At 50.6% G+C, this 25,099-nt stretch overlaps 1 protein-coding gene across 3 annotated transcripts in view; it reads left to right on the top strand.

Moving 5' to 3' along the window:
- Positions 1-25,099, top strand: part of PEMT (phosphatidylethanolamine N-methyltransferase) — a 41,890-nt gene that overhangs the window by 10,189 nt on the left and 6,602 nt on the right. For all 3 annotated transcript variants that reach the window (XM_030484462.1, XM_030484460.1, XM_030484461.1), the window contains exons 3-5: positions 12,645-12,760; positions 20,439-20,584; positions 24,818-24,929. In XM_030484462.1, coding sequence (XP_030340322.1) covers positions 12,645-12,760; positions 20,439-20,584; positions 24,818-24,929 — 374 coding nt within the window. The remainder of the gene's footprint in view (positions 1-12,644; positions 12,761-20,438; positions 20,585-24,817; positions 24,930-25,099) is intronic.

Here is a 25,099-nt window from a genome sequence, read left to right as displayed (position 1 = left end):
TGAATGTCAGGGAGAGGAGGGCTGGTGTGAGCTCTTCATTATCCCATGTGTCACTGGAATCATGAACCTCTGTGGTACATAACAGTTATCTGGAGTTGGCAATATCATGCTCGGGTTTTTTTTTCCTTGCAACGCCTTTTTTGTTCCTTCTCTTTTTATCTCCAGACCAGGGATGATGTAGCCATGGGCTTGTTCTGCAGGTTAGGACACGCAAACTGCTGCTTTGCCTGGCTGAAGGGTGTTCACTCTCTGTCTGTGTGGGTACAGTCATTTTTGGTGTGATCCTTTTTGTGCTTTTGGGAAGAAAAAGCAGCTCACAGCCCTGAAGTGGGTGAAATGGAGATGGGTTTTAGCAGTTCTCGCTGCCTTGGGCTGTGGTGGGGAAGCCTGACCGTCAGGGCTTACAGAACACCTTCGTCACCTCCTTTGTGCGGTGGGAGGTTTGCTCATTATCTGGCTTGTGCTTCGCTTATAAAAGAAGCTGTAATTGTAGCAGCTCCTTGCCATGAAAGCACAAAGGCATTTTCAGGGAAGGAAAATGTACATGCAGCTTTTATGAGCCTTTACAGTACTCCTTCTGCCTACTTTTCTCGCCTCCTGCCCTTTCTCCAGCATCAGCTCTGTGCCTGCCTGGTGCTCAGCGTGACTGCCTCTGGCTTGAGCCTCTCTTTTGCTGTAGAAATGCCCCTTTTAGAATGAAAGTGTCGAGCATCCTCCTCATCAGTGTTGTTGGATGAAGAGGAGAGCAACCCTGAATCCCCCTTATGCAGACGGATGTTCCTATTCCTGCCTCTTCCCTCAGAGCTGTGTTTTCTGCGGTGAGTCCAACAGCAGATGCTCAGTCTGCAAAATTCCAGGAAGGATTTTGAATTGGGAAGAAAAAACCCCATCTGTCTGTCTGTGATACAGTGTGCACTCGTAACAGGACTGGAGCAATACCAAATCACATCACCTTGGGGCATGCGTAGCTGTTCCTATTAAAAACTGAATGACCTCAGACCAGAGCCAATATTTTTAACTCTGAAGCATTCCTATTAAGTGCTCTTTCCTGTTTATTTTTACCAGGACATTGTTTTAATGACTGCAGAGTTACTCATTTGATTCCCAAGGCTAGAGAGCAGCGATGAATTAGTTTCATTTAGAGACTTGGTCGTGCAGTCCTTTTCCAGAGAACGATGTACTCAGCCAAAGCGAGTGCATTGCCCAACTGAGGAACATGACTTTCCTGCCTGTTGCTGTCGGGCTGTGGTCTCTGGTGTGGATGTGCAGGGATCCTGTCTGTGGCAGGGGGTTGGAACTAAATGATCTTTCAGGTCCCTTCCAAGCCAAACCATTGTGTGATGCTACGACTTGCTCAGCCTCCCACATCTACCTCTGTGCAGGGCTATGGAGCTAAAGGCTGTAAGAGGGTTTGAGCACTGCATGCAGGGGCTCCTATGTGCATCCCAGTGTTCAGCTTTGGGGCTGCAAAAGTGGGAAGGAGCATCCTTGGGTGCAGATCACTGGGTGCAGGGATGATTGATCATTCCCTCAGCTTTTAGGTTATGTTTCTTGCATTGAACAGATACCATGGGGCACATGGTTACACGGCGAGGAACCCCAGTGCTAACACTGAAGGGTTGGATGGTTGTATTTAACCCTTCAGGCTGTTATTACTTGTTGTGCCGCTCGGTTTGAACATCTCATCCCCGAGCAGAGGGGAACAGAGCACGTTACATAAAGATCAAATTGTCCCTCTCTATTGTTGGCCACCAGGACGACAGCAGCATCACAAACATGCGTGTCCTCGGCGCTGTGGGAAGTGTTCCCAGGGGAGGCTTAACACGGAACGTGATATGTCGGAGCAGGGACAGGACTGGAGGCCCTCCAGCTGGAATTGGTGCTCCACTGGTGCAACCAGTACCTCTTTTCCACCGAACTCTCACTATCCTGTGAAGGGGTATTGGATTTCTCTTGCATTTTGTGCTCTCTGAGGTGTATTCATTTCTTTTCTCCCCCCCTTTCCCTGTCTCCCTCCCGTCACAGCCCCTGGAGGAGCGATGAGCGAGTACACGCTGTCCAGAGGGTGGGTGTGTTGGGAGTCCTTATTAGCAGACTTATTGCAGAGAATTAAACCCTAATTTCACAAAAGGGCAGCCAGAGAGCCAGGGATCTGTTCAGTGCAGCTCTGGGAGAGGCCAAGCTGGCTTTGTGTGCTCTTTGCAAATGGCACAAGGAGTGCTGGTCTGAGACTACCAGTCCTGGCCATTGGGGTATTACAAACAAAAGATTAATTACTGTGTTTCTTTACTATTTAAAACAAAAATTACAAAGTACTGCATGAGGAAACCAGCCACTTCTCCTGTACCTTGCTGTCACTTGTGCCACCACTTGTTTTTGGTTTTAGATAGGGCTTGAAAATGTTCCTAATCATCTCCCACTTCACCTTTCCACAACCCCGCTGCAAAATGTGCCTCTGCGACACCCGTCATTGTTTCTCCCTGAATTAATTGTCGTGTGTAATTGCAACCTGCTGCAGGACGCTGTCTTGCTCTATTAAAAAGAGAGATGCTAATGAAGAACATTGGGTACCACATTACAGGAGAGCAAGGCTCGACTCGCTGGGACGTGTACTTGGCGTCCTGTTATTGCCAGCCTGGGCAGAAATGGTGTTTCTGTCTCTCATCACTCACTGGCTAATGATTGTAATTTTTACTTGCTGAGAAACTCTGGGTATAATGGACTTCATTAACAGATACATGAGATGCTACCAGCCCTGCATTAGGGGAAGAGAGGAGGAAAACAACCCCTGCGTGGAGGCAATTGTGTTATTTGTTTGTAGCAATAGAAGTGATGCAGAATGAGTGTTGGATTCGGTGGTGTGGCTAATGAGCTGGGCTGAGCTGGAATCCAAGCAGACCTATTAACAAGAGCAGACTGCAACGATGATGCCCGGGTCTGAAACCCCTCACATCAAGCACAGGATCCCAGGCAGCGCTGTGATGGCTTGGCTGCTGCTTCATCTTCTTCCTCAGTGTGTGGATGTGTGCTGATGTGTTTGCATCTCAAGAGGTTTCTGCTTGCTTATCACCCCCAGCCTTTCTCCATCCCCTTCTATCCTGCCAGCTCCTTCTTACTTATGCACTGGGTGAACTGGAGCTTCTGATTTGGTCTTTAAAACAGCAGAACCAGTATTTCCATTCCCGTGGGTCACATCAGCTGAAAGAATTTCCTAACTTGAAATACTGGGGCATCCAGCCCCAGTTTTCGGTTACTGGCAGTGGCACCACTGCAGGTCCAGCTTGTTGGAGGCATGGCGGCATAGCTGGGTGCTCACACTGATACCCGACCATGTATTGCAACTAAATACGGGTCATACAGGAGAGCAGAAAAGCGCTTGAATTAGCTGACATCTCCGGTAGAGCTTTATACAGTCTCTCTGCAGTGAATCAGAGGCTGCAAGAAATGTCAGAGTCATTAGGTGACCTCAATCTCCTTTTACCTGGAGCCAGTGAAGGCTTGTCTCAGATCAGTACAAGGATATTTCTTACATAGGATGTAGTTGCTGAAGACTGCCTGTTTCTATTCCAGCTGGAATAACTGGGTTTTAATCAGGCTGACCTTATTTGCTAAGGCGATAGCAATTCGAGCTACATGTTTGGGGCAACCACTGGAAAGCTTTAAAGAGCAGGATAGATGCTTTGTGATGAAGGTAAGGAGCTTTGTCCCCACATTTAAAACCAAACCCAAGGTGTTGAAGTCTGCAACGAATTCAGAGGGACTTGACCTCAGCACTGTGGATCCGTTGGGATCCAGGGCTTGATATGGAAAGAACGCAATGGAGCAGAGGCGCGAAAATAGAAGGGAAGTCATAAAGAGAGACACGTTTGTCTTGTAACGTGGCATTTGTACTGAGCACTTGCTGACAGTGAGGTGCAGCAAAGAGCTTGTCTTTCTAAATCGATGCCAGTTCAAACATCGTCAGTGCTATTGTTGGAAAGGCTTTGTTTGGAAATGGGTCTTTGGGGTGGACGGCCTGTTTCGGTGCTGCAGCCGTGTGTACAGCACTTCAGGCCCCTTCCCCTGCTTTGCTTTTTTTAGTGTTGTATGAGTATGAGCAACAGGAAGGAAATAAAAAGAAGCAAATACGGGATGTCAGACAGGCAGAATATTCTCAATCACTCGAGAAACACACACCTTTGCTTCTGGTTGGTTTGGGAAGGAGCCTGCTATGGGCTGCCGGAACTGTTTTTTGCTCAGAGAAAGTGCTCTGAGGCTTAGAAGAATGTATGAAAATGCGAGGTTTGTGGTTTTCTGGATGGGAGCTGTGTGCAATGGGAAGCTGAGTGTGGGCCAGATCATCTGGGCCTGGAAAATGAACATAAATCCAGCAAAACCCAGGCAAAACACTTCGCCATCCTGCGCGTGAGATGCTCATCTGGCAGCACTTGCCTTCCCTCTGCAAAGCCCCGGATAGCTGTGTCAGGGCATCCTCTGCCTCTCCCTAATTTCATTTAATTCATGTATTATTGGTTTAGAGTAGCTGGGTGGATCCTGGCTGCTCTCTGTTCCCCCATGCAGCCCTTGGCCATCCCTACCACATCCCAAACCGGGACTGGAAAGGTCCTTCCCCATCCAGTGCTGCGCTCTGGAGAAGTCATTAGTTCCCAAATACTTTTTCCATGGGATTTTTTGGCTGGGAGAGCTGGTTTGGGCCATGTAGCCTGATTTCCTATGGCTGGAGCACGTCACCCTTCTTCCCCTTTGCTCTCAGGGAGCGTCTCATAAGGGCTCTCTGTGCCCTCTCTCAAAATTAGCAGCTTATTCTGGGTTACTTGAAGTCACAGCCCTTCAGATATAAATCATGAGCTCCTTGCCTTGAGGAGAAGCTGTTCAGATTTTGTGTTGGAAATTGCTAGCAAATACAGCCCATATTCCATGTCATTTTTGTTTTTATTGAAGAGGAGAGGATGTGGCTCATGGAACATCGCTGGACCCAGGCTGCCTTGGCCTCCGTTAAGCAGGGGCTTGTTTTCGTTGCAAGCAGCTAATGAGATCACACTTGGACAAATCACATAAACACTATTAGAGAAATGAAATGTGTTATCTAGGTGCTTATCAGGAGTGGATTCAAGGTAAAGGCTCGTATGGAGGTAATCTCAAGGGATGGCTTTGAGGTAAAGTGTACCTAGTCCTTACGAAACCCTTATCTGTTTACCCGCCAGCTTATTCTGTTTCCCCAACTCCAGGCTGTTAGCTGAGGTGACCTGTGCCATTTCAGTCCAGTTACTTTCGCTGAGGATGGATGCAGTGGGGTTTATTTTTGAGGCTGAATTCAGACATGGTGAAGGCAGGCTGGGGTTCTTTAACAGTCCTCTTTCCACTGTAGAGCCACTTTACTCTTCTTCCTGTGTCGAAGTGCTCAGACTGGACCCTGTTCATCCCCTGGCATTCATTGGGAAGGAGTCACTAGAAAAGGCATTCCAGCTTGTGTTTTGTCCTCTAACTAACTCTTCTAGGTGATGGGCATAGCAAGCAGCAAGGGTTTGTCATGCCAGCTCACATCAGCGCTGCAGCTCCACAACCAGCCCCTTGGTTTTGGAGAGGAACCCTTCCTGCTTTCCACACGTAGATAGTTCTCTTCTTCAGCCTCTTGAATGTTCTCATTTTTTTGCAGCCCTTTGTGCTTTCCAAGCCTCTGGTTCCATTGTGAGATGCTGTAAATGTGTGTTTTTTCCCTATGTGAACCCCTCTGTCACCTGGGTGTACATCCCCACCATTCCAGCTGGCTGTTCCATACCACGGTATCCTTGTGTGGCCAGTCCCCACACCACCTTGTCTCCCCAAAACCCCACTGCTGTTTCTTTTGGCTGGAATAAACAACAAACCCCCCATCCAGAACCCATGAAAGGCAATGGAAAACTCTTCCTTGAGTCAAATCGACACCGTCCTTTCCAAACCAAAAGCCCTTGGCAGACTCGGATGAGCTTAGCCGTCCTGCTCAGCTAAGGGTTGCTGACAGCTGTTATTGCCATCATACCAGTGGGGATATAGGAAAAACTAACTGATGCAGCCTCTTGGAGAGACCTTTTGTGACTGAGACAACCCATCCCCATCTCTTGGGATGCGTGTCAGGTCTCTGCCCATCAGATCAGGGTGCCTGGAGCCTCCAGGCTCTGATGGGAGGCCCTGCACTGCTCTGGCTCTGTCTGTCACCCACTGTCACCAGTGCCTGTTGTTCATCAGCATCAATCCATCTCTGGGTGCATCTTTTCTTAGGGCATTACCATAAGAAAGACCTTTACAAGCTGTGTGGGCAGTTTCTGGCCTGCATTGCCTTACAGCTCACATGAAACCATTAGGATGGTACCTGTCTCTTCTAATATCACTTCAGTGTTTTAATTGCATGAGCTGGAAGCTGCTGCTCCAGTACTTAGTGGGGGAACTTCCCAGGGCTTTAATCATTTGCTAAAAGCTTTCGGGCTCCATTACCATCTCATGGCTCTCTGTAATTGAGTGCCTGCAAGTTGAGAAGCTTTCAGAGAAGTAACTCAGTCTCTAGATCGGGTAGTCCAGAGCTGCTGTGGCTTTTCCCATTGCAGGCAGGAAGCAATTAGACAAAGTGGAGCCTGTTGGGGTGCTGGCAGGAGGGACAGAGAGTGGTGTCCCAGCCATCCTTGGAGCTGGTGACCATCTCAGCTGCACCCTGCAGATGGGTCCTGTGCCGGGATGGTTGAGGGACCCTGAGCAGTGCTGAAGCAGGCAAGGCTGGGTGGAATGAAGGCTTTGGAGAGGCTGGGTGATAGCTTGGATGGGCAGAGGTGGGGGCAATGCTCCTGCCCTGCCAAAGGGACAAGCAAGTGATGGCACGTGGGGTTAAGGCTGCTGGATAATCAGTTGGTCCTGATGGTGCAGCGCAGCTGAGAACTGGTGACTCATAGCATACAAGAGATGGTGGATGAGGGATGCACGAGGGACTGGCCTGCTAAAGGCTGGAAGAGGGAAGACATCCATTGTCTGCCTCCTGTGGGGAGACACGGTGGATGCATGTGTACCGATGGGCATCACGGTGAGTACCAGTGAGTCACCGCAGCCCATTGCAGCACTGCCTGTCTGCCAAGCCCTGCCCATGGGCTAAACCTTAAGGGTTTAGGGCACCTTCCAAAGGCCATGCAGCAGCACGGGGATGGCAGTCGTGGTGATGGGCACTTGGTATCGCCGCCACTGCACCAGGAACGTGACTGCAGAGAGGTGACGGCTAATTGCTGCAGCGAGTCAAGGACTGTTTAAGCAGCTAATTAATTCCTCCTAATCAGCCCTTGATCTGTTGAAAACTGCATGGCATTATCTCCTCCACTGCAACACCTTGATAATTCCTGTCTGAATGGCCTTCGCGGAGAACATATTTAAATAAACTCAATGGAGATTTCAGACAGATAGCAACTATAATTACCAGCTTGTACAAATTAAACCGTGGTTTGTTCTGTTCTTTTTCTCCTGCCTTCGCTGCCCAGAGCTCCTGCTAATCATGTTCCTGCTGCCAGTGGCACGCCAGTCCCCGGGGTGATTTCTGCACATGCCTTTGGAAAACCTGTGCCGGTGCCTGGTGCTGGGATGGTGTTTAGGATCAGGCTGCACGTGGGGACATGCCAGCCTTAGCTGGTGCAGTTCTTGTGCCGGGGCACAGTGCTGGTAAGCCCCTGAACACCCCTTGGGGCTGCTGTGCATGATCCTTGCTGGAACCAGCCCTGCAGTTTCCCTTCTCATCTCTCCTGAGGTTTGCAATCTCTTAGCAAAGCGGAGTTTTTCTCACTTAGGAGCAGCACAAGCACTTGGACATTTCCCTTGAGTGGCCACAGGCGCCCAGGCTGGAGCTTTCAGCCTTTCCATGGTGTTCAACCAGTGCTGTCGGTGCTTCCCTACCAGCACGTGGGTAATAAACCATCTGCACTAAGTGCTGCTGGCTGCAGAGGGGCTCAAGCGAGTGTGATTGGGAAGGATAAGGTCAGGCCACCCTCATTTCCTCCATGGTCCCTTGGGACAGCCAGAAAAGCTCGTTCCTCTGGAATTCAGCAAAGGTCAGCCAGCCCCAGTGCTCAAAGGCAAGCAACGGATATGCATTTACAATGCAGCCTGCTCTGCTGTTGGCTCTGCTCCCCTCCTCGCTCCTGGGAGCACCATAAGCAGAGTTTGGCTGCTCAGTTGTATCTTTTTCCTCCCTGTCTGTTAATAGCTGCAAGCAGGGTCGTTTTCCAGCATCCAAGCAGTGACAGGGAGCAGAGGACGTTGTTATGCTTTAATGAGGGATTCCAGGGAGCCAGAAAGGAAAATGGAACAGGTCGGTTCCTCCGGTGAAATAAGGGTAACAACAGGTTTCCTGCCCTTTCATCAGGTTAGGAACTAGCAGGGGCACATCTCCCCCCATGGGAGATGCTCACACGGAGCCACCAAAGTCCTGAGTCAGGGTTTCTCCTGCCCCAGCACCCACAAGAGGATGTACCCCATGGCCAGGAGAGGCCAGACTGAAGGAGATAGTTAAAAGATTTCCTCAGGTTGGTTTTGTCTGAAGGGTTTTTTTGATGTAGGGCTGAACCATTGGTGCATCCAGGGCTCATCCGATGCACGTGCATCCTCTTGGGATGTGCCCCATCCCATATCCCACACTGGGATAGTTTTTCCTCATAGCTTTTAATGGAATTTCTGATTTTTGGGTCCCTTGGCAGGCTGCTTCACAGACCCCATGTGATGGGGCAAAATCCTTCATGCTGGCAAATACTATGAGACAGGTATAGTGAAGGTAACATCTCCTATCCAGTCATCCTGTCTTCAGACCAGACATGAACACTGAACATTTTTGTGCCAATGGTTTGGCCAGGGCAAGAACATTCCCAGAAGTGGGCTGAGCATCTCCTCTCTGCTGCTCCCTGGAGAGCTGGGAAGCAGCCACTCACCTCAACCCTCCCTCATTTTCCCTTGGATTGAAGGGAGTTGCTGATCCATCCCAGCCTCCCAGGCATGCCACAAGGTTAAATTCACTAGCGTGGTCTTCTACAGATGCTGTGGTGATGGGGCAACGTGAGGACATTGACCAGCTGATGAGCATTGAGATGCAAAACATCCCTCAGACCCGAGCCTTTGGGCTATCTGGTTTCGTTCCCCATCGCTGTGGTGAGCCAGATATAGAACTGGAGTGATGTGAAACAGCACAAAGTCTCTATTTCAGAGCTGGGGTTGAGCAGATGAAAATGCAGCGTGTTCCAAAGGCGGCTTCCCTGGATGGCAGACAGAAAGAATCAATTTCCTTGAAACAAACACTAAATATTAATGAGAGGCGATGGTCTGCCGCGCACACAGAGCTGTAAAGAGCAATTCCCATCGATCAGCTACAGACACAGGTTTGTGAGGTGAAACTGGTTATTTGTGGCCCTTCTCGAGGTGCTTTGGGAAGGTTTTCCTGCCCCAAATAGAGCAAACTCAGAGCATTTCCATTTTGCATCAGAGCAGGCACTGGGAATGCGTGCTGGTGCTTTCATTGCTGCTTACGCATTTGCCTGAGCACTTGGGGAGATAGATCCAGTTATGGAGAAATCAGCCCTGGATTTATGTCGGGAAGGAGGCGATTCCTTGGGAGTATCAGGCCCCAACAAGCACCAACCCAGCCTGCCAAAGGCAGAACATGAGGCCCAGGAGCACTCCCTGGCTTTGCAGCCACATCCGCCCATTGATTTATTTCAATAACGAGCATTGAGGGGGATGTTAAGAACATTGCTTGCAGCCCTCACCAAGTATCCTAAAGTGAACACAGAGGGCTGGGAGCTTTGGAAAAGGAGCCTTGATGGTTTTCTATTGCTTTGACCCTTGGGTGAGTCAGGAACTTTGTATTAACTCCATTTCCAAACTCAGAGGTTGGAAGGAAAGTGAAAATACTCCCTTCTCTCCATCAGCAGGACCTGCAGCCATGGTGGGGAGCTCTTTCTGCCTGATGCTGTGTTTGCCCATGGGCAGCACGGTGCTGGCCTTGGCTGGGAGGGCAAATGGCAAACTGGGAATGGTTGCAGCCTTTCCTGGGAATCTGCCAGTCTTAGCCCTGCATTTTGCATCCAGCATCATAGAATCATTCACAGACTGGTTTGGGTTGGAAGGAACCTTAAAGCTCACCCAGCTCCAACCCCCTGCCACGGGCAGGGGCACCTTCCACTAGAGCAGGTTGCTCCAAGCCCCTGTGTCCAACCTGGCCTTGAACACTGCCAGGGATGGGGCAGCCACAGCTTCTCTGGGCACCCTGTGCCAGCGCCTCAGCACCCTCACAGGGAAGAGCTTCCTAAGATCCCATCTCAATCTATCCTGCAGTAAATAACAACACATCAGCTCATGATTTCATGAAACCATTAAGCCAGCTGCGGAGCTATGGGGCGAACAAGAGCTAATATTAGCTAGAAATGACTAAAATTAAAACCAAGCCAGAACTAATTAGCTGTTGAAAGAACAGAACCAGACCCGGAACAAATTAATTGGTATTGAAGTACCACCGGGGGGCCTGGCGGGTGCTGCTGCTTCCAGCCCCACACAGGCTCCTGCTCTGCTTTGCTCAGGATGGCTCCCGCATGGGCTCGGGAAGGAGCCTGGGGTCCCATCTGAAGGCTTTGGCAGTTAAATACAAGTTGGATCTCGGTCCCAGGTGGGGAGTTGGCAGCAGCAGGATGCAGCATTAGCTGGGATGTGCTGGGAGTGATCCCAACGCATCCCTTCACCCCACAGCTGCCCAGATGTGCCTTTCTAAAGGCAAGGGTAATTACGAGGCTGCTTCCCCTCTGATCCCGGCAGCATTCCCTTCTCTTTCAGCTTCAGCTCTGAGGTGCTTTGTGAAGCTCTCCAAGCAAGCCAGGAGCTGCCATCCACCACCAGAGTAATATCAAGGAATTAGGGACTTGGTACAGATAACTGGCACATGGCTGCGTTTTTCTCTCTGTGACTCAACTCACCTGTATGGTCACTTCTTTTTTACTTCCCAAAGGTGGTAACTCACCCTTAGATTTCCTTCTTCCCCTCTCTCAGCACTCAAACAGCAGCTCCCATTTTAGCAGCAGCGTGACGCACGGTGTTTTAAATTCAATTTAGAATACAAACTATTTATACCAGCCAGGAAAAGGCAGCGAAGCAGCTCTCTCTGTCATGAGTGGATTTGTAATTTCAGAGCAATCATTGCATAACTAATTGAATCAGCTCTCAGCATGTGAAATCAGTGCCCTGCTTATCGGAGGTTTGCATCGTTCTCCCCTCCTCGAAGCCAGCAGTTCCCCCACCACCAACAGCACTTTGTGCTTCTCCATCAGCCTGGGAAGGAAGCAGGACTTGCAAAACTGCCTTTCTCTGCTCAAGTAGAGTCAATAGATTACCAAATACAGTCAGAGCAGACAAATAGCTGGGTTGCAAGTGCCACCCCCAACTCTGCCCAGCCTCCATGTGACAGAGTGAAGTGCATTTAAAGCTAATGAAGTGCCCACCGTGTCTGAGAAGCAAATTGGTGGTGAGATGTTCTGCTGACTCCCACCTCCCTCTTCATTGCTCAGGTGTGCTGTGCTTGGCTTGAACTTAGGGGCTGATGCAAACCCCAGGCTTGGTGCCTGAAAATGGAGCCTAAAAGAGATGATAAATGCAGTGACAGCTTTCTGAGGGATACAGGAAAGGTAGAAAAGTAGAGCTGTAAGGATATTCATTAGCTTGGGAGTGAGGGTCCCGGATTTGGTGACTTGGCTAGATCCAGACCTACAGATTTTGGGAGCAGCTCCAGCCACCTCTATGCAGCAGCCTCCCAGAGTGAGAGCAAGGTGCTTTGGGCAAGGACCCATCAGCAGAACACAGATTGCAGCCAAAGCGTGCTGTGAAGGATGCTAATGCCTCCCTGGAGATGCTGCCTGCGCGCGTGTGAGTCCTGGGCTGTCACTGATGTGCTTTATGGGTTGTAATGAGACAGGCATGTGGGGATGGGTGGGGAGTGCAGATGAGTCCTTAATGGCTGCAATTGCTGAGTGCTAATGAAGGGCAGCTGGTTCAGCCTGGACAAATGGAAGCAGCTCTTGGGCAACGCTCATATATCTTGTCTGGGGAGATCTTGGGGGAGCGCTTGCAGACTTCTCTGGATGTGCATGGGTTGTTCCTGGTGGGTAGGATCCCTAAGGCTGGATGTAGGTGATGACAGAGCCCAGAAGGTGAGAGCTGAGTGTTCGCTGTCATCCATCCCCTACTCAGGGACCTGTTTTCCTTCCAAGAGAACAATGCTAGGCTGTATGGCAGGGGTCTGTTGGGTTTGGTGGCCTGGGGACCGCCTTAGCAATGCTCTCAGCCTTGTTGGGTACATGTTGTCCAAGCTCCATGTTCCCCAAAACTGATGTGTTGGGTGGTTTGGGGTTTTTTCCATGAGCCTGTGCCTCAGTGCTCCTGGCTAGCCTGGTGTGCAAGGACATGTGCAATGCAAGCAGGGGCTGGCATGGGTAGGAGAAGGAGCTTTCATCCCAGGCTTGGTTTAAGCTATGTCCCATTGGTAGCCTATGTTTGCTTCTTGCACAAAGCCCCATAGATGGTGTTTTCCCCTCCATATGGGGTTAAGGACATGGATGTGCCCATGTCCCTCCATCCACCCTCTTTGTTTTCTGTTGTCTCTTCAGGTAGCCAGATGGGAGCACAAAACACGAGCGCTCAGCCGAGTCTTCGGCTCTCCACGTGCTGCCTGCTACTGCCTGGGTGCTGTTATCCTGCTGCTTAACTGCGTGCGGAGCCATTGGTAAGGAGCTAACCCTGCTGCTATTTGCCCATGCAAAGCAATGCCCCTCCAGGGCTTGGGAGGGATGAGGGATGTTTGCTCTGCAGTGCTGGGATGCAGCCCCGGTGTATTGCTGCTACATGGTTGGATACCTTCCGCTAGCAGCAGATGTATCCCAGAATTTGTAATGAAGAGGAGGGATGCGGCAGAGTGGCCAAAACCATCAGTGTCAACAGCTATTGAGTGCTGCAGGTTTCCTTGCTCTGCTCTCTGGGGTGGTTTCTCTAGCCAAGGTGAGAGCAGGGCTGTCTGCACAGAATGGATCAGACAGAACAGCAGAAACTCTTAATTTTCTCATAAAACTCATAAACCAGATTAAACCTGTTTATAAGAAGCTGCAATTTCCTGTGTAGAAGAGCAGGATTATCTGTGCACTTAGCAAGCAGTCTCTCCAAACTCTTATCTGTGATCTCTTTAAATACTACCTGTGCTAGCTAATGATATTGTATGACTGATACACCAGACACCATGGGAATAAGTCCTTTGACATCCTGAGTGCAGCAGAGAGGTTTCACTGCAGAAGATTTCCTCGGTGCCAGCAATTTATCTGCGATCGGGTAGGCTTTATCTTCAGTGCTGTTAGGAGAGACAGGCTCTCTCCCTGAATTCCCAGATTCAATTATGCCAGGGTCAGAGTTAATGGGTTGTTTAGTGCTTTGGGTAATTTCCCAGGCACAGAGATCTCGGGTTGGAATTTGCACATGTGTTTAAGAGCTTTGCCTTCCTGGAAGTGACACCAAGACCTGCCCTTGCCCTGCTGTGTTTGCCCCAGCGACAGCTTATAGCAGAACCTGTAGGAAGGCTTGCAGTGAATAGGGCTGTAATTGAATGCAGGCAAGGCAGAGGGCATGTGTGTGTGCTGTTGATGTCTTAGGGACACAGCAGGCTTGGATTTCACTGGGGAATGTCTCGGCAGTCTCTTGCACAAATTAAATAGTCACTTGTTGTCTGGGAAGCCAATGCAAAGCCTTGTGCCTGCCTTTGAAAACGCAGCTGGTGGAGGGACAGTCTCTGTTCCCAGTGGTCCTGCTGGCTCCTTGGGTCAGTGAGGCTCTCTGGGTCACAGCAAGGCACTGATGGTGAGCTGCTGGGAGAGCCAAGGAAGCCTCATCTGTCCCAGCACTACACCAAGCTTTCCCCCTGCAGACTCCTCATTGTCCTACCAGCCCCAGCATTGCTGCCTGTGCTTTATGTCATGAGTTTCTGAGTGCTCTGGGGGTGCCTCTGCCTGCACAGGCCCTGAAGGAAACAGCAAGATCAATCCAGGGGGCTTGAAAAGCCCCAGTTGGACCCTGGTTTTGGAGGAGAGGCTCTAGAAGATGGGGCAGCTCACCCCCAGCAGGACACGGGTAAGGCACCAGCCCACCCGGATGGGCCAAGGCTATCTCAGATGATGGCAATATAAAGGTTTATTTTGCCCAGGTGTTTCAACACAGTTGGGTTATTCCCTTGCTTTTCCTTGGCACTGAAGTTGGCCTGAGCGATGGCAGGCTTTGGGTGCTGTTCAAGCAAGGCAAGCCCTTAATGGTGAGAGTGATGGGATGGTTTCAGGGTGGTCATCAGAGCAGCAAGTGCTGGAGTTGCCCTGAAACACACATGGCAGACTCTCTGCCACCCCTCCAGAGCTGCCCAAGGCTTATTGCTCAAGCCTGGAGAGGTTGTGCTGTTTGGGAAGGATTCATCATGCCTCTTGGAGTTTGGCTGGCCAGAGGGGTTCACTGGTCATACAGCACAGGCACAATCATCTCACTGGCCAGCGATGCTAGGAGGGACGTGTTTCACCTGCTTTTGCATTTTGCTTTTCCCTTTATTTCCCAAGTCTCTTGTACTCAACAGATGGATGTGGGCAGGTTTTCCACTCTGCAGCCTCACGGAGGCAATCCAACCAGCAAAGCCCAGGCTGTGCCCTGCACTTTGGCTGCACGTGGTGGTAGGCGTTACTTGCGCAGAGCATGTTGGCTGCTGCTAGCAACCAAAAAGGCCACCTCGTGGGGTCCCTCCACCCCCAGTGCTGTAATCCAACCTTTAAAACTCCTCTCTGCATGCTTTGGGGACCTTTTACGTGTGTGTGGGCTGCCAAGGAGCAATTGAGGAGCTCGCAGGATGTCTCTTGGGTTTAAAAACCAGCTTCCTTTTTGCAGCTGTACTTTGAAAGGCTCCAGGCTGGGGGCAGAGGAGGAGAGGGCAGAGCAGAGAGAAACACTGTGAGAGGGTTGACATTGTGGCTGAAGGCACCCGGGAGCTGTGTGGCTGCTTCACCACCTGCCCCATGCAGGGATGTCTGCATGGTCTTGTCCCCGGTGCAGCACCGTGATGCTCTCATGTGAGCTTTGCTTCAAAGGGATACTTTGGGTGGAAGGGGAGGAATGTCTTGTGCTCAATTAAGCGATTAGGTGTTTCCTAGCTCAGAGGTTCATTATCAGCCTTGGCTTGCTTCTGAGAAGCAATCCAGAATGACCTGTGACCAGGGGGGACTTGCTTAGTCAATGGCACAAGACAAGCATCCTTAATTGCTTTGGTGCAATGATTGTTTCCATTCCAGCCCTGTTCTTTGAGCAAGAAGCAGGGAACTTCCATCACTGAAGCTCTTATCTATGAAAACAGTTCCTGAACTTTTGAACTATTTGCACTGTGAGCACTACTCCAATGGTTTATGACCGTTATCTGGGTGACATGGGACGTGACAACCTTCACTGTTCTCCAGCATGGCTCTCTCTTGCCTTACCATGCTATTGGTATCTTTCCTTACGTCAGCTCTGCAATGAGCCACTGGTGCTGGCTCCAAACCTTCTTATGCTCCCTTTTGCACACCCTGGCCAACTTCCCGTCCTGGGCCAGGTGTGGTTTTGGGACCTTATGAACTTCCCACTTTAAGGGTTTTGGGGTGTTTGAGCTGTAAAAGCAACACCTGTGTGCACACCCTGAATGGGGGGTTTGCTGATGTTTTGGGGTGCCTGGGGCCAGTGGAAATGAGCCCCACAGAGGCTGAGTGAGGGCAGAGCCTTTGGCAGTGTGCTCAGCTAACATGAAGTCCTTCATTGATGCCACCCACTGGCTATTGACTTCTTCATAGGTAAGGCTTCTTGCTTGGAGCTGATGCTTCCAAGAAAATGAAAACACCCTGAGATGGGATTTTGCGCAGGGAAGGGGTTGTTTGTCATTGCCTGGTAGTGCCTCTCAGCTTTGTGCTCAATGTTACTTAATTTTGGTACCATGAAATAAGCATGGTGTAAATGGTATTGATCCAAGAACCGCATGGCCTTTTGTGCAGAAGTGACCGAATTCAATGATGGGAATCAAGCGTGACCTGAAGGAGTTGATGTCCCCTCTGAGCCACCTCTGATGGCTATCCGGGAATAGCCCCATGTGGCCAACAGCACCTCCTCTTCCCACCAGCACTGCTGCCAGGCATTGGGATGAGGAAAACAGGAAGCTGAGATGCAAGGCAGAAGGAGAAGCTGCCACAGCCCCCGACTGACCTAAATAACACACACGCCGGTGCTGGCAGAAAAGCAAAGTCATTATTGGCAGAAGAAGCTGTGAAGATGATGACCAAGCTAACAATTGCCGGTGGTACCGGCAGGATGGTTTTAATGTTGTTGGGGCTGCTTTTTACAGATAAACAAGAGCTTTTGTTGCAGCGTGTGCTGCTGGGCACCACTGGATGGTCTTACCCCCGTTGCCTCCTTTTTTGCTGAGAGGAACAAAACCTCATGGGGGGGATGGACTGGTATCCCACATGGTGAGCATGGTACTGCTCACTGAAACCCTGGCCACATCCATCACCGCTGCTTCCTTGCTGCCTGCCAGCTCCTGGCCCAATTCTGCCTCAATTGCATTAGCCAGCCCCAGTTTCCAGGCTCATTTTTGGGATTAGGCAAAGGGAGCACTGCTGGGCTGCTCCCAGCAGCGACCCAGTTTGCCCGATGAGGTCTTTGCCCTCCTGAGTGGGAAAGGGATGACAAAATAGGCTTGCTGTGGGCCTAAAAAGCTCAGCTCCTCTGTATTTCCATGTTTGCTTTGTGCTCCATGCAGCCTTTGGGGATGTGTTTTGGGCTGCAGGTTTGGTAAGTTTGCTGGTGTTGTAACTGCTGTTGTCTGGTTGAATAAATCAGTGCATGTCCTCCCTGTGTCCCAGCGAGAGGACCTGCAGTCCATTTCCCTCACTCCCACTTTCTTCCTGTGTGACATGTCCATCCCTCTACTTCAGTACCATTTTGAGTGTTTTTTCCAGTTCATGTGGTTTATTATGTGGTAAACTAAGAGATTCAGATGAGATACAAGGAAGAAACTCTTTATGATGAGGATGGGAAAACACCAGATCAGGTTGCCCATAGAGGTGGTAAATGGCCCATACCTGGAAACGTCCATGGTCAGGTTGGACAGTGATGTAGTTGAAGATATCCTTGCTAATTGCAGGGCGTTGGGCTAGGTGACCTTTAAAGGTCCCTTCCAACCCAAAAGGGGTTTGAAAGGCAGAGGTGATGCATGCGTAGTGATGACTGAGCAAGCGTGTCTCTGTTTTGGGAAGGGTGGGCAGAACAGTGCCTGCTGCCTTGGCTTCTCCATGCACAACCCTGCTGCACACTGTGGCAGTTGTGCAGCCCCCCTGGCTGCTTCCACCCTGCCAGGAATTAGGCAGGTCTGCCAATTTGGCTAGGGCAGAGCTGATGGATTTGGGCTGGGATGGAGAATGGGCACCTCTGGTGTCATGCTTCACATTGGCAAGCGTAGGGAGGTGTCAGGGCAAGCCGTGTTTCCCCGATTTCTGTTTGCTGAAGGCATCTTCCAGTCCCCCCCTCTTTCCCCAATGTTTGATGTCCTCGTGATAGCAGCCAGGGATGTGATTAAAGTAGGTTGCAGCCTACCCAGCCCTTGCTGCGCTGGGAAGAGGGATGCTCTTCACCATGGCAATGGCTCTGTTCAGCACATAAAGCATTTCCAGGTACTGGGACAAAGCGTGGCTTTAATTGGTGTCCTCTTGGGTGCCTTATCATACAGCCAGAAATAAATGCCGTGACAAACGTGATTCAGAGGCACATGGTGGAAGGGACTGGTTTCATGACAGATTGCCTGCATGACTAGCTCCCTTAGCAAGGGAGATGGCCAACACCTTGTCCTCCCCCTGCCAGGGAGGGTGAGATGTTCCCCCGCCACCAAGGAGCAGTGGAGGATGCTGGAATAATTGATGGCTCCGTGCTGCTTGTCATGGCCCAGCATCACAAATGCTTGAAAGGTTTATTTACCAAGACTCCTGCACGCATCATGTTTAATGCAAATAGAGAGTGTGTTTAGGAAGATATAAAACATTACTAGAGGGAAAGGCAGTCCATTATCTCCGTGCAAACACCTCCCTCTCTAGCTGTAAGCCAAACAGCAGGGGACTGAGCAAGACATGCTGATGAGAATAACTAATGCAGACCTATCCGACCATGAAAGGGAAGGATGGGATCATCTGGAACAGGGGAGATGGCTTTGCCAAAACAAACCACGTCATGTGCTGCTTGCAAAACCTCTGAGGCTGGTTTGCAGACAACCAGTTCCTGCTCTTGAAGCCACCTTTGTTCTCCTCGTGCTCTGAGGCCAAATCAGGTCACTGGCATAGGGTAGAGGAGCCTCAAGGATGTGAGATAGTTACAAGCAGCCTCCGAGCGCTGTGCTCTGGCTGTACCTCTCTGTTCTGACATCTCTTTGCTGGGGGCTGGCATCCAGGGGCCAGCTCAGTGCTGCTTTCCCTGCCTTCCCAAGGGATCATCAGCAGTGGTTTTTAATTGCTGTGAGATCCCTTCCCTGCGCTGGTGCCCTATGGGGAGGTCCTGGCCAGATGCAGGATCAAAGCCCCAGCGCTGTGAAAAGGCGTCAGCATCATCTTTTACGGGAGCAGAGAGCTTGAGAGCATCCCTGGGGATGTCATGTTGTGCTTTGAGAGCACAGCCAGGCCAGGATTGCTCAGGCAGATGGTCACATCCCTGCAGAGTTGCTTTCCTCCCAAACCCAGGCATCACTGGTAGCAGGGATGCGGATTTGGGCTTCCTCATAGGGGAGACTTGTGTCACTTCAAAACAAATAGCAGGGAGATGATGCGAAGGGTTGTACAGCTGCTGCTGCTTCATCTTGCAGCCAGATTTGTGTGGTCCCATCAGGAATGGTTTCAAGCCAAACCAACGTGAACCTGGTGAGCGCAGGGGGGTGTGATGGGTGCTGGAGGAGGGCCAGCCCCAGGGACATGGGCCATTCCTCTGCCTGTGCTCAGCTTCCTGGAAAGAGGAATTTTTCCTGTGATTTCCAGCATGGGGGGCAGTGTAAATCACTAAGGCGCTGTGTTCTTGCTCACTCCCAAGCACATCACATTTATTCTGTTTGGTTTCCTTGCGCCAGTCCGAAGTGAAGATTAAATTGCTTGCTCCAGGGTCCTAAAAACTCCCCAGCAATAGAAAACCTGGTAAGAATGAGCTCCAAGTTAAAATGTCATCCAGGTCCCTAAACCATGGGGTTTACACATCATCCTGTAACTTGCCATTTGGCCTTTGAGCCTTTGAAAGCTGCGTTTCCAGCCGCTTGTCCATCACTCAGGCAGGGACTGTCTCTTTCGGCTTTCATTTGGGCAACAGGGGAAATCCAGGGATTTGCTGGGCATTAGGGGAAAAAGCTATCCCAAGCCCTGCAGCTAACATCATGGAAGCATTTTCCAGCCAAGGAGCCTGGGAGCTTGGGCAGGAGCGGCTCTCGTTGCTTGTGCAGTGGTTGGAGGTGCGAGAGATCTGTTATTCCACTTGAATCTCAGCCTCCTGGGTGCTCATTAAAAAAAGGCTCCAAGTTTCCTACCTCATGTGTCAGCAGCATGTGGAGAAACACTGTGTACAGCTCTGCGGGGCTGTTATCTCCTCACACTGTTATTAATGGGCATTTTTAATCAGAGCATTGTCTCCTTTGTAGTCATAGGTTCGCATTGGAGCTATGTGAGATGTTGAGCTGGCCCTGCCCTGCTCCAGGCAAAGTTCAAGGGGCTGAAGGGAGAACGGGGTCACAATTATTCCACTCACAAATGAGTATTTGGAAGGTCAGACCTGAAATGCCTGCACAAGCCTGGAGCTGAGAAGCTGTGTTCTCACTTGGAAATGTGCTTCTCTGGTATTTTCCTATCGCCGTTCCAGTCCTCCCCCTGATCTGTCAGGCTGCAGCCATGAATCATTCCTGGGCACGTGGATAACACGTGAACACTGCAAAATATTTGGATGGAGAGGAACGGAGGTGGGAGCACGAGATAACCCAGCCAATTGTTCCCAACTCTTCCAAGTCCCGTGCCGAGGCACCGCAGCCTCCAGCATTGGCAAGGGCGTCTTTCCAGAGCTCCTGGTCATGATGAAACCTGGGGTTTGGTGAGCAAGGCAAAGCTTTTGATCCTGCAGTTCATGGGGTTGGTATTTCCAGGGGTGAGCAAGGGTTGCAAGTAGAAATAGCATCCCCAGGTCAAACCCTGGCTTTGGCTCCTTGCTTCTCCCATTGGGAAGTTGAGTAGGTCCAGGGACCTGGTGAAGGGTCCTCCTCAGCAGCATCCTCTCCCAGAGCTCCCAGGGAGAGGTGGGTGATGTTAGTAATGAGTTTCCACTTTTAACAGCCCTTTTTGTCTCTCCTACAGCTTCACAGAAGCCATGAAGAGCCAGCCAAAGCTGGAGGGCTTGGACTGCCACTGGGCCTATTATTTGGGCTTGGCCATCTTGGCTGTAGGGACCTTGTTTGTCACCACCAGCTTCTTAGCACTGGGATTCACTGGGACGTTCCTAGGTAAGCAGTAAAAACTCATCAGCTTAACCAGAAAGCGCTTCTAATCCTTGCAGGGGTTGTTTGGTAGGGCAGAGTCCTTTAAACATTCCCTCGTTCTTGCCTTTAGGCCTGTCAGTTTTGGTCTTGGCTTTACGATACCAAAGCATGATCTAACCATGCCATTACTGCCTTTATACAGTGACACACACACAGAGGCAGGACCTCATTTGCTGTTCCCTCTGCAATAAACCTGCCATTGGTTGACAGATTCTTTTATCTGCCACTTTATGGCAGAAGACATTTTCCACTGTGCCTGCTTTCACGTATAGGGACTCATTCTATTAGTGGTGTTGACTTTAAAAACATGCCAGTATGTGTGGAATTCATCAAAATAAAATAGAGACAGCAACAATAAATAGATGAGGAAAGGGGCAGCTCCCGCTGGCTCAAATAATGACAGCCCCACTTTGACACTGCATTTAGGCTGTGCTTTTGCAAGTGCTTTACAAACCAAATTCAATTAGCTCCTGCAGCGTCAGCAGGAAGAAGGGAGGGAGGTAATAATCCTTCCTGGTTTCAAGTGGACTTGCAAAGAAATGTGGTGAGTTGGCCAAGATCCTGCTGCCAGAAATAGAGCTCAGCACTCCTGAATGTGTATCCTCAGCCTTCATCTGTGCAGCCACATGTTACATCCCTGTCCCCCAGCTACCAGGCACTGGCAACCTCCAAATCACCCGCAGCCCCCAAAGGAGTGATGCTATGCCTGAAGATCTGCCCAGAGAGGCTGGGCACAGGAGTATCTGCCAGCAAGAGCTGCTTCAATGCTCCTGAAGTTCAGCCAGGACCGGGCTTGTTTACGTAAAGCCTGATTCATCCCACCGGGAGGATCCACTGGACTTGAACCGCTGGGGAAAAAACAAACACAAGTGAGTCAGGCTCAGCGTAAGCAGGGAGAGTGGCTCTGTTCTCTGCTCTGCATGGCTGGTGGCTCCCATGTCCCCTGCGGCAGGGAAGAGGAAGGTGTTAGTGGTCCATATCGGGCGCTACTTCTTCATCCTCTCTGCTGATGAAGGCTCTCCCAGCCACCAGTGCACTGGGCTGGGGCTGCTTGGCTCCAAGCCCTGCATGACGCAGCAGGGAATGAGGCCAGCTCTTTGTGCTAGCTAGGGCATGACGGGCAGCAGGGCAGAGCTGAGTCAAGGTAGGGAGATGCCAAGAACCTGGCTGGCTTGGGATCTCTGTGCCACAGAGGTATGGCCAAGCTGGAGCCCCACAGAGCATCCATTCTTGGCTTCTTGGCACCATGCAAGTCCCCACGAGTCCAAGTCAGCAAACCTTGAATGGAGAATGCTGTTCTGCATGGTTTCTTACTCAGCTACAGGGAAGACAAGGGGTCTGCAGGTCTCCAAGGGTCTCTGAGGATTCAAGGCTGGATGGAGCTTGGAGCAACTTGGTCTAGTGGAAGGTGTCTCTGCCTGTGGCAGGGGGTTGGAACTGGATGAGCTTTAAGGTCCTTTCCAACCGTTCTATGACTCCATGATTCTATGATCTTACATTGGATGTTCTCTTGCTCAGGACTCCGTTGGGACCGGTGTTTCCAATGTCCTCCTTCACGCAGGGTTTTAGTGATGTGCTGGTGCTGCGGGAGGAGCAGGGACCCCAGCAGTGGTAGCCCTTCAGACTGCAGGTAGCAAAAGGCTGCACTGCTTTGGCAAGAAGGGGACATCCAGCTTTTCACGCTCAATATCTGAGCTCAAGAGAAGTTTTGAGAGAGCCTCTGACACTCAAGCACTTCCAAAACTTGCTGGAACAGGATTTGACCCTTTCCTTTTGGGTTTTCCTATAGCAGTGAGGGCTGAACCAGGCAGGGCACAGACACTGCCTGCCATCAGGGCTGCCTGTTAGATTCCTCTTTAACAGCACATTTAAGCTTTGGAAAGGCTGCAGAGCACTTTGTCTCCTAAGTGTGGGCTAAACAATGCAGCAGCAGCCACGTGAGCCACAACCCTCTCTGTGCCACCCCATCTCCTGTGCAACAGCACTGACCCCAGCCTCTGTTTGCAGTGGCTGGATGTGGCCCCTCGTGCCAACAACCTTCTCCCCTGCAAAGCAGCCCTCCTGGTGTGCTGTCTCTGCACTGTGCTCTTACAGGGATTCGGGCATCAGTTCAGCATCATCTGCATCACTGTGTGCCCCGTTTCCTGACAAACATGGGCTTGGCTTCCTGGAGGGCACTGAGAGGTGGCTCTGCCTGTCTGAGCCCATCTGTCTCACATTCAGGCACGGTTCCTTCCAGTGCTGACCAAGATTTCAAGTAAATCTGGCTTGACCAAAGTCTGTTACTGAGCTGTGGAGAAGCAGAGGTGATGCTTCAGCCCAGGTTCAGCTCCACGTGCCTTGCAGAGAGCATTAAATGGCTTTTGCTGCGTCTACCCTGAGCATCGAGATGATTACACTCACCTCCAGCAAAGAATAACTCGAATTAGATGCCAAAGTCCCTCAGCCTGACGAGGAGCTGATTCCTGATTGAGGGATTAATGGTGGCACAGGAGATGCCCAGACTGATGCTGTGCAAAGCAACACACAGTCCTTTCCCTTAGCACCTGCCTGAATGTAAAAACATTGCAGGTCCTCTCTGATGGTCATGTTCTTTTAATTGTATGGGTTTAGAAGCAGGGTTTACATTGGAAAAGCTTATGTCCTGGGGGAGCATCCTGCTCCCCTCAGCTGCTGTGTGCTCTTGCTTGCAGGGAGCTTGCCCAGAGGATCCACAGCCCCACTGGTGCAGGGTACAGATAAGCCCCATGGATCCAGAGTTTTGTGCAAACCTCTCCAGTGCCAGCACCATTTAGGGAGTGAGGCGTTCAGCCCGAAGGCGAGGGCAGGCAGGGTATAATGAAGCATTTTGACATATAAAGAAGCACAGAAATGGGCTGTGGCAGGGGGTGATATGTTCTTTCTCCCAGAACAATCTCAGAGATGCATTGCCAAGTAACTGTGAGAGCATATAGTATGAATACTAGGCAATTATCTCACTTAGTGGCCTGTAGTTAAAGCCCAGAAGCATTGTCTAATTGGGCAGGCGCTGTTTATCCTTAAAAAGAAATGTTTTTGCACCGTGTGAGGTCAAAGAAATTACACCACGATCCAGGTAATAATAATAATAACCTTGAATAGTTTGCGCTCTGCAATGCTTTTTATCTGGATTTCCAAGCACTTTCTCACCATACATTAATCTTCACCACCCTCTGCGCTATAAGAAAGACTGATATTATGATCAGTGCACAATAGCATCAGAAGGGATGGAGGAGACTTGCCCAAGGTCAGGGAACAGGCTGGCAGCAAACCCGGAACACGATCCAGGGTGGTGGCAGCTCCCTGGGCTGATGGATCAGCTCCACTCCTCACCGATTGATCCTGCATCTCGTTCAGTGGACATGGAACAAAGTCCTTGCTGGGCTTTGTGGTCCTGTTTGTGAGACCAGCAGAAGTCAGAGATGTGCAGCCTGGCCTTTTCTGTCCCCCAAATGCTGCTCCCAAGCTGCACAACATCTCCTTGCTTGTCATTTCTTTTCCAGGCTCCTTTCAGGAGGGTGGAAGGATTACTCCGAGGTAGGTAGGAAGCTGGTTGGGTGCTGACAGCTCTGAAAGCTTTCCTCATTACAGTTGACAATCCCCTATTATCATCATCATCGTGTCGATAATTGAGTGTTTTGTAGGCAGAGGTGCTATTTTCTGACATTCTGAGAAATCCTCTGCATTATGAGCAAAGAGTGGCACTGAATGAGGGCATTTGGTGGTGGTGGTGGTGATGATTAGAGCATCTCAGAAGACCATTACAGTGCACTGGGCTTATTTCCCCATTAAATGGATTTGATCCCATGCACTTGCTTCCTCATCAAGTGGCATCAGACAGGCAGTTTTCAAATGAGAAAGCCAGAATCAGCCAGTTGGGACCTCGAGAGCTGCCTCCTGATGAGAGATGTGGCTGCCATAAGCTCATTGCAATGCACAAAGCTTCCTTGTGGGCAGAGAGCCATTCCTGGAAGAGCTGATAGGCACAGAGCAAACAGCCAACCTATTTGTTGCTGTTTCCTCAGCCTGGAAATCAACAGCAAAACCCCTCCTTCGCCTTTGCTCTGCATCCCTGGCAGGGATGCCCCATGGCACAGGGAGGGTATCAGCGTGCCAAACCCCCCTTTGCACCTCCCAGCTCCATGGCGCTTAACCAGAACCCCTCTGTTTGCTCTCTAGGTGATTACTTTGGCATCCTGATGGAGGCAAAAGTGACCAGCTTCCCCTTCAGCGTCCTGGATAATCCCATGTACTGGGGCAGCACAGCCATCTACCTGGGCTGGTCTCTCATGTGAGTACATGCAAACACTACTGTAGGACAACTGGGGTCTGTGCATAGGCAGCATCAGGGGACGAAGAAACACTTGGTGATGGCAGCCAGCAGAAACATGGCAGGGAAAGTGCCACATGCCATGACTTCTCGCTTCCTGACTATTTCTGTGCGTGCAAAATCTGCTGCTG

This window comes from Strigops habroptila, chromosome 4, assembly GCF_004027225.2.
Source record: "Strigops habroptila isolate Jane chromosome 4, bStrHab1.2.pri, whole genome shotgun sequence".
NCBI classification, from domain to species: domain Eukaryota; kingdom Metazoa; phylum Chordata; class Aves; order Psittaciformes; family Psittacidae; genus Strigops; species Strigops habroptila.
Note: the sequence above shows the minus strand (reverse complement) of the source record. Positions and strands in the feature narration are given on the sequence as shown.